Source organism: Melospiza georgiana, chromosome 6 (assembly GCF_028018845.1).
Source record: "Melospiza georgiana isolate bMelGeo1 chromosome 6, bMelGeo1.pri, whole genome shotgun sequence".
In the NCBI taxonomy this organism is placed as follows: Eukaryota; Metazoa; Chordata; class Aves; order Passeriformes; family Passerellidae; genus Melospiza; species Melospiza georgiana.
Genome location: NC_080435.1, coordinates 57,765,513 through 57,781,689, shown reverse-complemented (window position 1 = coordinate 57,781,689; position 16,177 = coordinate 57,765,513). Strand labels below are relative to the sequence as shown.

The 16,177-nt window shown below is 41.0% G+C and overlaps 1 protein-coding gene across 1 annotated transcript in view; it reads right to left on the bottom strand.

Moving 5' to 3' along the window:
• The window catches only part of KCNH5 (potassium voltage-gated channel subfamily H member 5), a 158,139-nt gene that overhangs the window by 102,791 nt on the left and 39,171 nt on the right, over positions 1-16,177 (bottom strand). The window contains exon 6 of the mRNA XM_058025628.1: positions 11,959-12,351. Coding sequence (XP_057881611.1) covers positions 11,959-12,351 — 393 coding nt within the window. The remainder of the gene's footprint in view (positions 1-11,958; positions 12,352-16,177) is intronic.

Below are 16,177 nucleotides of genomic sequence, written 5' to 3'. Positions count from 1 at the left end.
TTTGGATTTATTTATCCTGTGAATAAAGCACATGTTGGATGCTGGAGATCCAACCTTCTGGGAGGAGCATTTGTGACTCCATTGCCATTTCAACTGGGCCAACTGTCTGTAACAGCTGCTGGGCTGTGTTCTCTAATTGAGAATATCTCCTTATGTTATCAACCATCCAATCCAGCCCCTTGGGGTTTTGGCTGATGTATTTTATCACATCCCAATCATCAGCTGAGGACACTCAGCTTGCTCATCATCAATCATCTCAGCTGCAGAAATCTTTCCACTGAAAAACCACCCACTCCAAAACTGCCCTTTTGGGTGTTAAGTTTGGAACCAAATTTCCATCTGGCACACATCATCCATTTAACTATTCCAAACGTGAGTCACAGGAGTCCTTCCCAGGGACTTCTAAGGCCACTGGATCAGGAGGGGACAAGAGCAGTGGCTCTGAACCAGCCATTTTTGTACCACCATTTCAATTCAGGAGACAGCTGAGGCTGTACAAAAGACATAGACTCTGTCAAATTTATCCAGAAAGATATTTTTGAGGGGTGGATGTTTAACTTTGGAATTAACTTAGACATTCATGATTAAACAAAGCCCAGATTGCTTGATACAAGCACCTTGCAAACTCTGTGTTCTCAAATCCTCTTGATACACTAAGAAGGGAAATTAAATTTGATAGTGGAGTCACAACTGATAACAGCACTTAGTCTGACATGCAGAGGGACCAATCCGTCCTCTCAAACTACCTGATTCTTGCCATTTCACACCCTAGATGTTCCCACACTGTCAAACTGCTGCTCTCCAGAATGAAAGAAGTGTCTAAGCTGTGTGTCTGCATCCAGCTGAACTCTTCCAGACACAGCACTGAGACAGATGTTTCCCAAAATTGCCATGCACGGCGTGGGAACAGATCTCTGCACCTCCAGCAAGAACAGGGAGCAAAGTTCTCTTGCACTCAATGAATCCCTGATAAGCCAGGCAGCAGGAAGGATGAAGCTGATAAAGTTGTGTTATACAGGGGTCAAGAGCCAAACATGCAAGAGGATGAAGGGAACACTGTCACCAAAGGAAAAGGAAGGTTAACAGGGGCAGGAAATCATCTGAGTCCAAAATGACTCTACCTAAAACCTCCTAAACCAGGGAAAAGAGAGTGGAGTATTCTCTACACTGAAGCAGCAGCAGAATAGCAGAGCTGCATGTTTGTAGAATCTGAAAAAGAATAGCTGGTTACTTGCTAATCTAATTAATCTTTTCTGAAGTTGGAAATTATTGCATAAATTATTTTTTAAAGTAAAATAAAAATAAAAAAAAAAACCAGACATTAGTTTCCACCATCTAAATATACAAAATTCTGCTTAAACCTCAAAATTAAATCCCAGTATACTGGAATGGTAAATCATGCATATCTTTTTCTTTCTACTAGGGAACAATGTGTTTTTAACTCTAGGCACTTTTTCAATTAGATTTCACTCCATGATTATTTATTTATTTATTTGTTGTTAGCTGTGGGTACACACGCAATGACAACAACAAAAAGAAACTAAATACGCATTTCAAATGTGTTCTAAAACTGAAATACTCTGAGCTTTGGAAATGGGGATCAGTACTGCATCATTTAATAGAAAACACTGTCTCAGAAAAGGTCAGAGGAAAAAAACAACAACTTTTCACTCAATTTTAATGTTTTGCATACTGTGGCTTTGAAGAATTTATGGGGTGGCCAAGAACCAGAGCTATGAAATGTTGGTAGGATGTGTTGCAAACGCAGTGAAAGGGGGATTGTACCATATATAGATGTTAAATTTAAGTTAGTATCTTTATGCTGGACACTAAAACTACAGCAAAAACTTCCATCAAAGTGATCAAATCCTCAGTGGATTTTGCAGCCAGGGCTCAACAGTGTGCAAGAGCAAAATGGTTTTGTGTGGCCACAGCATGGACTGTGGATCCAAGCACCCTCTGGATCCCATAGAACGCTGCAAGCTGATGGCCTACCACCCTGTCCCTGTGAGCAGCCCATCCTTCCTCCCAGAGAGGAGGAGTGGGGCATGTCAGGGGAGTGATTCACCCCATCCACCTCTGCCAGATGGGGAGGGGATGAATCACCTCCCTCCCCTGCCACTGAGCACACAGGAGCTGAGGGCTATTGCTGGCACTGCTGCTGTGAGGAGAAATCAAACCCACCCCCAGAAACCCAGAAATCAAACCCACCCCCACAAATCCAGAGAGCAGGATCTGCACACAACCCAATCTGTACTGTTCACCAGAGAAACAGAAAATACAGAGCACTGCCTCCCAAGGTGAGACTGATCCTGCTCCAGAGGAGCTTGGGGAATAAATGCTATTAATAACAGGAGGCTGAGAGGCTCTGCAGATGCAGCAGCATGCTCATTTCTTCATTTAACAGCCAATTACTCCACATAATGTGATGCTACACTACCTACGGTTCTGGCAGGGCTTTGCACAAGTCCCCATTGGCTTGAGGAAGGAATTGAATCAGTTCATAAAAAAGTGAACAATCACAAAGTAAAATGGACTGGGGTTCCTGCTCTCAAAAGGGCAGGAGCTGGTAAATCATAAATATTGAACTGGAGATAGGAATAAGTGAAGACAGCGGGACTGTGAGAGGTAGAGAGTCAGACACCTGGAATGTCCTTACATCAAAAAGTACAAAAAGTTGCAACTCAAATAAATGGAAAAACTTTTAAAGCTGAGCATCAGTTATAAATGAGTAAATAATCACCCAGAGGAAGAAAACACAGAGAACTGACAACATATAAGAAACAAAAAATTGATCAACAGAAAACTACACCTTAGAGAGGAAGTGGAGATAAAGCCAGAATTGCCAAATGCCAGGTTGAACATTTCCTTCCAAAGAATACTAAAACAAATATCCAAAGATCCTTCAAATTCAAAATTGGAAGAAAAAAAAAAAAACAACCAAAAAAAACCAAACCAAACCAAAACAAAACAAAACCAACTAAAACAACTAAAGTGATCAAGCTGCAATGAAGTAAAAATAATCCAGGCTTGGGCTAAAAATTAAATTTATCCTAAGCATTAGTTTCCAAAAATGATGTTGCTATTTCCCAGTAAATCTAATGCATCAAGAAGGAAATAAACAGATACATTACCTGAACAAATGTTAAGGGAAAGAGTAATTAGAAACTTTGAGATAAATCAAAATGCAATCAGTGGAGCAGTAGGTTAGCTGAGCTCAGGCTAGCTGGGATCTATCCAAGATTTCCTGATAGCTTTCTCTGATAACACAGACCATTTTCTAAATGTAAGAAAGCAACATAAGAGGTGAAATTATTATGAAACACGGGGAAAACAGGGACCACCACTGGGATACCAGGGTGACTGAAGAACTTGTGGATAGGGTAGAAAAATGGAAATCCTAAGAAGGAAGTCTAGCAAGGGTTACAAGTGGTGAGCCTGGTGATTTTTCTGGCTTCTTAGTGACATAAACAGAAACAGTATATGGTCACAGAACCTGCTAATGGCACACTGTCAGAAACAGAGAACAACCATGTGGGAATAAAGGAAAACGTAATAAAGCTTGACAATACAGAGTCCCAAGGCATCCATTATAGCACAAATTAACAAAAATGTCTACAACTACAAGGGTCTTTACCTGAAGATTACTGAGAAAAAGAAATATTTGGGTGTATGGGTTAATCCCACATACCCATCCCACATGACAGAGCAATCAGTGAGCTGCACTCACAGAGAGGCTAATCCAGCTCCAGGACAGATCAGCTGCATGTTTCCACCATCACCAAGAAAAGCCAAACCCCAGTTGCAAAGTGAAGATGAATTCTCCACCTGGAGTAACCTGTAAAGCTCTGCCCTAAAGAGATGTATTTCAACTTCACTTCCTGCAGAGAGAGGCAAAAATGCTCATAAAATTTCATAAATGAGTTGTCTAGACAAGCTCAGTTTGCCTAAACTAAGGAAAGGAAAATAGGGGTGTTTATGCAGGGGAAGGATGACTCTTCTTTCTAAGCACATCGAGGAGACAAACATGAGGGAGGGAAAAGAAATATTTAACCAAGGAGGTTGGCACAGGGAGGAATGCACAGATTGCAAATTAAGAGAGATTTATTAAGACATCATGAAGAAAGGTGGATTTTGACCAGTTTATAGGATGGGTGATACAATGAACCTGCTCACCTGCTCACCAAAGCTGATGGCTCAGAGACTCAAAAGGACCCCATGAGTTTTACACTTTTTTTTTTCCTGCTTTTGCTTTTATCCTTTGAAAAATCAAAGTGAGGCAAATTTAGTCCCAAGGGGGGATATATTTCACCCCAGCCTAAACTAGACCACAGAGCAGTTTGCATCTGAGCTATCACAGCAGTGTCACTACATTCAAGGGTGAGAAATTGAACTTTTAGGGCAGAATGACTCCTCAAACCTACTCTGGAGGTGCATCTTAGAACATGAGGAGCCCTGCCCCAAATTGCCTGTACCTCCTTGTGGACAATGCCTGGCCCCATGTGGTGAATTCATCAGGTGAATCTCATGCTTAGCACATTTTGAAATACAGTCCAAATACCTTCTTTAAAGATGCGGGGGAAAAATTTTCATTCCCTTTCTCTCATCAGAAGTAAAAAACAAAAGCAAAAAAATCACCCAAATAAATCACGTGGCTGATTCTGTGAATTCTATAATTAAAGTATTGAAGCAGTGAAAGAGGCAGGATTTTTGTAAACCTTGGGCAATCTCCACCAAACAGTTGTTCCACGATGTAAGAGGAAACAAAGTGCTTACAGATTTTGGGAATGACTGAAAGGGTGAGCCCTGCCAACACCAGCAGGAGAGCCTGCAGGGACGCAACCAAAAACTTCTATTCTGTGCAGAGCAGGAGGAGTATCCTGGAGGAGGTAAAGGCTGTTTGAAATGCAACCAGCAAATCATTCCCAAAAGAAATTTTCGAGCTTAGCTACTTAAATAGAGCTTAGCTCCAAAATCCCTGGTTAGCTCCTTAATTCTGCTTTACTGGAGTTAATGTTAAAGTAAATCTTCTAACTTGTATCAGGAATCTTTATTTCTTGGTAAACAATTAATACAATAAAGCTGCAGAGCTATAGAGCTACATGTCTAAATGAGCAAATGACAAAAACAAAACAAAACAAAAAGCAGCGACATTTCTGATTTATCACCACTTTAAGAGCAGAATTTAGAGTTGTATTCAATTATGTAGATAGACACAGGAGTAAAGGGCTTTCCTTCTGCACCAGCTATCTATATCCCAGGTCCAGATATAAGCAGAGCCCAGTTAATACCTGACCCTGCACCACTGGAAGCAATGGGAGTAGTGACTTCATTGAGCAAAAATTTCAGTCCTTACAGCAAAATGTAAGCAAGCAGGTTTCTTAGTGCATTTTCCAAAAGTACCCCTAAATTTATTGCTTGGGATTTATCTTCTGCTTTTTTACCAGGGGGATGGAGAAACTTTCCTTGTTTTTTCCTCTAATACAAATGTCAATAAGCTGTAACATTATAAATAAAATTCCAGTGAATTATGGCACAACCATACAGTGCAGCACATGTCAAACAGTAAATAACTGAGGTTATAAAGACAAGGGTGATTGCAAAATATTTTTTCTAGATACAAGGGGGATGTGGCATCTTGAACTGCTTATTTGTTAGTGCATGAGTGTGCCCAAAAAAAGAGAAAAAAGACAGTATCATGAAATATTATAATGTTCACTCACGTAGAGAAGGTGGGCAGAGGACAAAATAGGAATTTGTGCTACTGCCATCAGCATCACTTCAGTGAGCATCTGATCAGATGATTTCATTTCCTCATCTCCTTTGTAAGCCTTCCCTTCCTTTGTGAGCAATAGGGATCACACAGGACTCCAAGCTTCCCTTGAAAGTGCTCCACAAACAATTTCCTCTGCTGGACTCTATCAGCTTACACAGCTCTGACTGAAGATTTGATTTGAATGGCTTGTACCCAACATCTGCTTCCCAGCAATATATACACCACATTGAAATAAAATATTAAAAATGGAATAAAAAAAGACTACTGGGAGATCTAATTACAGTTCGTGTGCCAGAACCCACATCAGAGAGGTGTATGAGGCTGTCAGGTCACCCACCACCCCCTGCTCTGGCTCTGGCTCAGCTCCTTCCTTTCACAAGTTGTCTCTCACATCATGGAGACTTTCAGGTGTTTCCACAGGGAAACCTGCAGACATATCCCAGACCTTGTACAGCATTAAAGTAGCTGGTTAATTAATTAAGAAATAAAATTTAAAGCTGATTAATTAACTGGTGGTAGAACTTTAATAAAACCTTAGAATAAAAGCCAAAGAGAAGAGATGCAATTCTGCAAGTCAGTGCAATGGGGTGACAGAGGTGACTAAGTGAAAGGGGTGAAAATGGTGGAAATTTTACAAAATATATACCTACAGTGGATACTTTTATAACTTAATATCATACCCATGCCACTGTATTATTCTATTGTGGGTTTTCACACACTACAACAGAATGACAGCATTCTCCACATTAAATTTTCTTCTGAGTGCATAACAAGGGGGGAAATGCCAGGTCCCAGGGTTAGTGCTTCTGTCATTACTTGCTAGGAATTTCCATTGTAGTTTAACACTTGGCTGCAGCCAGGATTTAGTTCTGGGAATTATTTTCTCCATGTCAGCCACCAAAATCTAAAATAGCTAGCTAGCCATAGACTGTACTTCAGAGCCAAAGTCACACTCTTGAAAGACACCAATTTATCTTCACCTTGCATACACCACTCAGCCTGGTGCCCAAAAGTCCTCCTTCAAATATCTCCCACAAAGGAAATGTTTGCAGTAAAGCACTGCAGGTGTGAACATGGCTACACCAGCTTAATCAGCTCTTGTTTGCTTTCAATTTACAGACATTGCAATTTTAGTTTCTATTAATTGCAGTGATACAAAGAAGTTCCTGACAGTGCTGAAATAGATCGATAATAGCAATTAAAAGAAAATTACAATTACAAGGAGTCCGTGCTTTATGTGCCCTGCATAGATCACTAAATTTTAAAGGCCACTGGGTCATGTAGTCTTACATTATTAAACAACAGGCACAGAATTTTGGTTTAGGTCATTTAAATTTCTCTGCTTTCATTTCCAGCCATTGCCTTGCAAAAATTAATTTCTGCAGAAAGGATGATCTTTTACACAACTCATCTGAAAACCATCTGGATCCCACCCTGACTTTGTGGATCCCTTTCTTCACAGTACGTGATTTGTTATTTCAGAACCATGTTTCTGGCACAGAGGAGATCTAGCTTCTAGATATTATTTCATGACAAACTCAGAAATTCATGAATCTCAGTTAAAATTCCCAGAAAAAACCATATTTTTCAAAATAATAAGAGGCTTTTTCAGCTGAATTTAACCCTTAATTTGTGGAATAATTTTACATTTGGCCAAAAGGTTGTCCATCCATCTAGTTTGGGGAATATTTACTCAAAATACTTATTTGTAGAGGCTCAAATGCATGTGAAGACAAGATCCAAACACCTGTCCAACATTCCTGGTGTCCTGGGATGCCAATCAATGTATTTGGTCCCAAATGGAGATTTTAGCATGGTTTGACCATACCTGATCAGCATCCTTGGGCACCTGCAAATTTGCTGACATTTTCATCACAATATAAGGCTGATAATTCTGACTTGTATGGAAAAAATGTTTACAAACATTTTTTGGTAGCCCAGACTGAGAGAGGTTGGATATTTCTCTCTCGAATAGGCAGAACACATATAAAGGCTGTGTCTCAAGGTAACATAATTCTCCAGCTTCAAAAACAGGGAGTCGTGCTTTTATAAATTTTATAAACTGGGGCATACAGCAGTGGAAGAGTTGTTACATGCAGCTCATTACTCAGGGAAAAAAAAAATTAGAATCACTGCAAGCTTCAACATGGAACTTCAAGACAAAAATCCAATCTCCAGTCTCTACACACTTCACATCCTAATACCTACAGGAACTTCACGGGACCAAAATCTTTGGATCCAAACATCATATTCCCCTTTAATCTAAAGTTTAGTGGGTTTTTTTGTTTTTTGTTTTTTTTTTGCATAATGTTAAAGAAGAGACAAGCAGTCACTTTTAGACTAAATCTGAAGTTTCAGAGAACTCTTATACTAAGAAAAACAAAATTCATCCAAGTTTCAGAGACTGAGAACACATACTCTGTTCTGGTTTGTTGCTTGAAAACTGCTTAGATTCCCCACTATGCTGTCCCCTGTCTCACTTCTGTATAGAAAAGGTTTTCTGTAAGGTTTTGGTTTAGCCAGAATGTATTTCAGTGCAGGATATGCTGCCCAATTAGAAAAGATATCATGCATTTTTCTGATTTTCTGGGACTATCATCCTAGCAAGTTTCCTAAATCAAATGTCCCACCAAGGATTCTCCATTAGTTCATTTTTCTCCAGCCTATTTTACCTTGTTTTCCTGCCCTTTCAATACCACTTAGCCACTTAATTCCTCATCCATCACATCATCTTAGATGTCAACAAGGTGTTTCTCATTATGTTCCCTTTCCCCCTCCCTCTCACACATCCCAATCCCCCTGAGCAGACTCCAACAGCCTGGCTCTGTAACTCCAGGCTTGGAGTTACCAACACCTCTAATTCTGCCTCAAATCATCTTAATCCCCCCAGCTCCCAATTTGTGTGTCATAATCCTCTCCATCAAATCATTCAACCAAGGCTCTACATGTACTCAGCAACAAAATAACTTTGATTTGCAGTCATGCTTGCCTCAGGTGGGAACTTCAGCCTTCACCTAAAGTTGTCTATGAGGGAAATGACACAGATTCTACCCTGGACACATCTGAAGGACTAAAACCCTTGGTAAGAAAACACACATTTCTTTTTTTAAACCTTATTTTTTTTCATCTTTCAATTTATCTCCTTAATGTTGGCATCATAAAAAGCACTCTAGTGCTTTAGGCATCTTAGTTCACTTCAAGCACATAGAGCAGTCTACAGGTACAACAGAGAGACAAAATCCCAAACCTCCTTGGCCACATCCTTCTTCATGAGTGAGAGATCTGCCCATAAGGAGGAAAAGAAACCTCCTCCAATGGTGTTCCCCCTTCTCATCCAGCTCCTTAACAACTAGCAAAAAAGCATTTAATGCTTTATGTGGGACTGCAAGGGTCAGATGTGGGAAAAACAAGGGAAATTTGGGAAGTCACCTTTCACTCAGCTGGCTTTCAGAGCTGTTCACTCTCATTTGGGTCCATCCCTTGCCACCACACCAAGAACTCAAAGAGCAGCAGGACCTGCACCCAAGGTCTTTATTGCTAAGCTCATTTTCTGCAACTTCATCTGAAATGCCACAATCATCAACTTTAAGACTTTTATCCAACACCCAGGGCCAAGACAGAGAGCTAAAACCTTTGCTAAAAGAACTCTTCTCTCCCCTGCTTGCCTTAAGAAGGAAACACCCATTTTCTAACAAGAAACATTGATTTTATTCAGAGTATCTCTCCCAAATTAAGATTATGGATTTCTGTATTCTTTACCTATGAACAGTGTTTGAACACCCTGCTGCTGGGGGGCCAAAAAGTTAAATTCCAGGCAAGAAGCACCAGTTAAAATAAATGTTAAAAACCAAATGATGATAAAGAGAATTAATAACTGCAACCACCCAGAACATACCAACCAGCTCAAAAGACTTAAATGTCACAAATGAAGACATATCACAAAAAATAACAAGATCTCCCCTGAAGGACAGGAAAAAGAGAAAATGTAGACCCAGGGAGGAAAGGCTGACTGTTTACATACCTGTTTTCAAAATCACTTCAATTCTTTTCAGACACTAGGGAAAGCTGGAGTTGGAGGGGAGGGAAATCAAGTAAATATAAACCTGCTGGAGGCTCCAGAGCCATAACAGTGCTTCATGACAAGGGAATCTTACTGTTGTCTCCTTTATTAAAAAGGAGTTAATGTTTCATTTGTTTAAAAGCAAATGACATCTGCTCTAGGATCACTGGAGTCATGATACCTTGCTATGGTTATTACATTTTGATTAAAGTTTGTCACTTTAGGTGTTTCTCAATTATAATGCTCTGTCAAGATTCTCTTCCCTGTCACAAATATTGTAGATGTTTTATTTCCCATGTATATGTTAGAGAAAGAGGTTAACCTCATCCTTTAAATCTGTCCTGCTTGGGCATAGAAATTTTCTGTTTGTTTTACATATTAAAGCTCAAAAATCTGGAGATAATGCTGCATTTTTTATAAAAATCAGGCTCCTCTGAGTCTGAAACTGGTTACCTTTAAAAGATATATTACATCTACAGCCTTGCTAATATCACCTTCTTACACAGCCTGACTGTACAACCTGGTTTCAGATGGGCAGCCCTCACAGGATCTTGAATTGAAGCTGCAAGTATTATCACTTCTGTCATTTTTGCTATAAATAAAATGGAACAATGTCAAACGATGCTACTCAGCACACAGAGGCAGGGATGGAATTTTAAAGGAGCTCTACAAAATTTGCAGTAAAGCCTGCATTAAAAAAAAAAAAAGAATGTAGGTTTTATATAGTGAGGATATTTAAGTGCAGAATTGAGAATTAAAAAACAAACAAACAAACAACCCCACTAAACGGTGTTCTAAGAAAAAACTGCTAAAATGTTCAAAAATGAACAGAGGCTTTTTCATCTGTTTATGGCCCTGAAGATAAAATGCTCTAGAGAAAAATTAAAACAAGTCCTAAAGCCATTACAGTTCCATTTTAATAATGAATTTCTGTACACTGACTCGCGCATGCATTATTTGTTGTAGTTATTGCTTGTTTTCTGTATTAGCTTAGGCTGCAAGCTCAACTGCATAAATGTTAACACTCTTACAGTTTAAAAGCTTTCATTCAGCATCCATCTATGATATTTATGTTCTCTCTCCTCAAACACTTTCTCAAATTTTAGCCGTCGTTGAATAATTGTACAAAAAAAATGGAAATAAATCTCTCTCTCAATCAAACATTTAAAGTGGCATTAAAAAAATTACAGCCTGGTTCTAAAGGTAGTCCTAGGGCAGGATTTTAAAAAATGCTTATTCAGAGCCATTCCCTGCTTTCATATAAGTGGCAAATTTGTCACCAGCTTCAGCCAGAGCAATAACAGAACTGTAATCAAGGCCTGCAATGGGTCAGAGCTGCCCAAAGACCAAGCTTTTCTGAAAAGGGAGGCTGTGACAAGGGACATCCCAACTGGCCCAGCCCACTCTGACAGGGATTTGCACCAATGCTTTTGGATGACACTCAAGCCATTCTAAAACTCCCATCTCTAAAATAAACATCCACACATGGTACTGGAACCCTCATATCCCTCTCCACCAACACAGGAATGTTTTCTAGTACATCCCAGCCGCTCAAGGCCAACCCCCTGGGTCTGCACAGAGCATGAGCTGCCTCACTGGGTGATGCCTCAGGGTTTATCTTTTATATTTTTAAGATTCTAGGCTGCTCCAGTGTGTAGTTCTGAGCTATACTAGGGGATGGTGAGCTCTCTTCATAGAGTAGGGAGACAAAACAGTTACTTCTCTAGCTGGGGACAAAGGACAAATGATCCAGATCTCAGGCCCAAGAACATAAACAACATGGACTGAAGACAGAAAAACAAGAAGGATGGGACTTCATGGGCTGGAGCTGTAATTGGACAGTTAACTCCAATATGCAAATGCAGCAGAACTTATAAAAGTGAGAGATCCCATGACCAGTTGTCCATTTTGTGACCATTTTGGTTAATCTTGGGTGTAGCCCTGGCTGGGCTCTTGTGCTGCCCAAGGTGCATCCATTGTGGCCTCCTAATAAATCCCTACTTCATTCTTTAACTCTTTCCAGTCTCTGCTCTAGGTCAGCCTTCACAAGGCACCAGGGAAGAAGCTTCTGATTGAATCCTTAGTTAAGACAACCCTTCTGAGACAGACTACAGCCACTCACCTCATCCACGTTCTCAAAGGCATTGATGATGTCATATGGTAAACAGGACAGAAGATCAATCACAAACCACGTCTTCAGGTAGTTCATCCTTATGAGCTTGGGATCAGATATAACCTCTCCCCCAGGGCCAACAAAGGTGGTGTGAAAGTTCAAAACAATGTCCACCAGAAAAATAACGTCCACGACGCTGTCCAGCACCAGCCAGGCAATGTTGTTCTGCTTTGTCTTGAAGGACACGTTATATGGAACCATGATTGCTGTGTAGAAGGTTAGAATTAGGATGACCCAGTCCCAGGTGGTTTTGAAAGCACAATAGTGGAGTATAATGTGTGGTGGAGTCTTTGGAGCTTCTTGCTTGTACTGAGGAAGAATATCAGATCCCAGCTGGAGAACCTGTAAGAGGCAGAGAGGCAAATGTTTTCAGGGAACAGGATCCAGTGATGGGTCCTACAGATTTCTGTGAGGAGCAACAGAGATGGGACTGTGCTCATTGGACATTGCAAGGCAACCCACAGTTTCTAAATAATCTGATTTATTTAGGACATGTAGAGGCAGCTATCACTCAATGAATGGGAGCAGCATGGCATCTCAGGATATTCCTGCAAAAAGGAAGGTCTTTGCAGATGGACTGAGGAGAAACCATGCGAACAGCCAGGGAAGAGAGGCTCCAATACAGAGGTTTTGGGTACTGCCACACCAGCAGATGCTTTGCAGTTATGAACAAAAAATCATAGAATGGTTTAGGTTGGAAGGGACCTAAAAGATGATCTATCTCCAACCACCCTGCCATGGGCAGGGAATCTTCCACTACATCAGGTTGTTCCAAGCCCTACACAACCTGGCCTTGAGCACTTTCAGGGATGGGCCAGCCTCAGCTTCTCTGGCAACCTGCTCCCATGCCTCACCAGCCTCAGAAAAAGGAGTTTCTTCCTAACACATAATCTCAACATGAACACTCATTCAGATTTGTAATAGTTACAAGAATAATTGTTTGTGCCTGACCTCTTTTTTAAATCACTGCTGAGCCAGAGCAACAACCTATGAAAGGTGACCCCAGCCTTGATGGCTGACCTCCTAAAATGAGGCACCATGTGCACAACCTCTGCCTAAAACCCTGCCAATATCACACTTCCTTCGTATTTTCTTCAAAAAGTTGTTGCTCCCATAAGCTCAGTATCACTAGTGGGTTCTCCTTTATTTCCTGTAATTACTTCTCATTTTTTCTGCATAGGACTATAATCTCCTGCATGCTCACTGCTGTAAAATTGTGGAACTGGAAACACTGCAAAAACCAAGCCAAATTCACTTAAGGCATTCCCAGCTAATCTAATTACCTCTTATCTCAGTCCAACACAAGAGACAAAAGCACAAAGGAACACACACATGGTAATTTATTGCACTGACAACTGAAAGATCCATTTGGGGATCCATCTGGGGATCTGAAGTCTATATGGGATAAAATAAGTAATTACAGCAACTTTAAAACTCATTTCAGCCTAACACCTGCCCCATACTGGATGATGCACCATATTTCCAGGATTGAAAACAGCAGCCTCAGATGTGTGAGACTGATGAAACACAGGATCCTTCCTTCCTCAATGGAGAGGAGTAAATGGCTCTGAATAAACTGTATAATACCTAAGAATATGAACTCAAGCACCACAGATAGGGATTCTCCATTAATTCTTTGCAGTCTTGTCTTTTAGGTGTTTTTAAGAGAAAGCTGTTGCTGAGTTCAGACAGTAAAAGTCTGGCTCTGCTGAAAATCTGTTCTCCAGGAAACACCAAGGGACAACGACAGCAGCCTCCCTCATCCTGTGATGGGGAATGTGCCTTTCCAAGATGTCAAATCCTGGCCAGTGTCAGGCTGAAGGGATGCAAACCTGCTCCTACCTACCTGCTCCCACCCTCCCTCAGCCCATATTGAGCAATCAGGATCTGTAGGGAAAGTCAATGGAGCTGACACAATGAAAAACTAACTTGTTCCATTAATTAGCCATTTCTTTTCTACAGGGTCAGCAGAATTGCACAGGATTATCCCATGGCCAGAAAAGCACTGGACCAGTACACAGGCAGCAGTGGGAGAGCAGCAGAGACCTCCAGGAGCCCGTGGCTGCTCCCTTTGCCAACAGCCTCGTGTCACACCAGCCCCAGTGTAACCCAGAGTCCTCTGTGGAGTGGTGTGGTACCAATGGCACTTGCCAGAGACAAGCACAGATGCCAAACCCCTGGTGAGACAGATAAAATATCAAACTCCAGGTTGTTATCTCCAGATATCTCTTTGGACACATCAGTGCCCAACACTTTGCTGATAAATCAGCTCTGGGACTTCTTTCTCTGGTTTCCTCAGGCCTGTTTGTTCCCTGCCTTGTTCACTGGGGCAGGAGCTGGAAATGTCCTTACTAGAGTTGGAAAAATAAACTACTTAGGGCTCAAGCAGAATGTGATTAACATATGCTTGATAGTTCCCTGTGCCTCTGGTGGTGGAGTGCTTGGGAGCTCCCACGATACTGTAAAAGCATAATTATTATTCTTAACATAATCTCATGCTGAGTTTGACATGGTGAGTGGGTGGCAAGTGGCTGTGGAGACCACTGAACTATAATGATTATTTCTTTCATGCTGCATGGATTTTTAATCACCAAAGAATACACAATATCTTGTTAGTCAGCTGCATTCACCACAGACTGTCTGAATTATTTCTGTATACAGCTAATAAAAATGACTGGTAACTGTTAAGTCTGATAAGGTGAGCAGCACATTCTGCAAGGGATGAGCTGTGAAGACAGTGCTCCTCCTCAGATATGGAAATATGGAAAATGGGACCTGTATAGCAACGGTGAACCCCCCTCAGTCTGCCTTCCTCACAGCACTTTGCCTACAAATCACTTTCCAGCCATAAAGTACTTTTAAGAGAGGAGTCTGCACACTCTGCAAGCAACTTCTCCTGAGTACACCCTCATCCCAGCTATTCCTGAGCACACCTACTCCCTTACTTGAGGTTTTGCTGCTCCCTGATCTAAATCTCCCTTGCCATTTTTTTTTCCTCTAGCTATAGTGGTCCTGGTGAACAATTTCCAAGAATGGCTGTAACTGGATTTACAGGACAATGAACCATCATGATTTTGAAAAGCATGAGGTGTCAATAATCTGTCATTTATCCAAGCTATTGGTATGGGATCATTCAAGGGAAAACGCCACGCTGCCAACACCTGAAAACTGTGGGTTTTCATCACGATAATTTGAGATTTTTATTATCAAAGTTCACTTTGATAAAACCGGAAAGGTAATGAAAACAAAAAAATCAAACATTTAAAGTTGCTATCAGTTCTACCTCAAGCAGAACCTCAAGTAAGGGAGTAGGCATGCTCAGGAATAGCTGGGATGAGGTTGCACTCAGGAGAAGTTGCTTGCAGAGTGTGCAGACTCCTCTCTTAAAAGTACTTTATGGCTGGAAAGTGATTTGTAGACAAAGTGCTCTGAGGAAGGCAGACTGAGGGGGGTTCACCATTGCTGCACAGGCCCCATTTTCCATATTTCTGTATCTGAGGAGGAGCACTGTCTTCACAGCTCATCCCTTGCAGAATGTGCTGCTCACCTTATCAGACTTAACAGTTACCAGTCATTTTTATTAGCTGTACACAGAAATAATTCAGACAGTCTGTGGTGAATGCAGCTGACTAACAAGATATTGTGTATTCTTTGGTGATTTACATGCAACATGATAGAAATAATCATAATAGTTCAGTGGTCTCCACAGCCACTTGCCAGGATAAGTTCTCTGGCATAAGGGCTGTCTTTTTCAGTAGCTCATATATTTTGACCCTGTATTTTTGACCAATTTATTTTTCATTACCAGTGGACATGAAGGTGAAGGCAGTATCTCTGTTTCATAAGTTAATCTGAAGGTATTCACTTGTTGCACCACCTGCACTGTTAAGGAGATATTTGCAACCTGCCAAAGAGTTCATTTCATCAGTTCTGAAGATAAAAGTGATGGGGGAAATATCGTAGCAATGGCTTTGCAGGAAAGTCAAGATCAGGGTATTATATGCAGGCCATGAGGACCTAGACAGGGATGCTTCCAAGAGGTTTCTCAAACAATCCCATTTTCTGGGAGAGAGATTCAAGGACATCAAACCTGGTTCCATGTCCCTGTGAGACAGCACAGCAGAGAAGCACACTCTGCACCCCAAGTTAAGGAACACCCAGGAAGCTG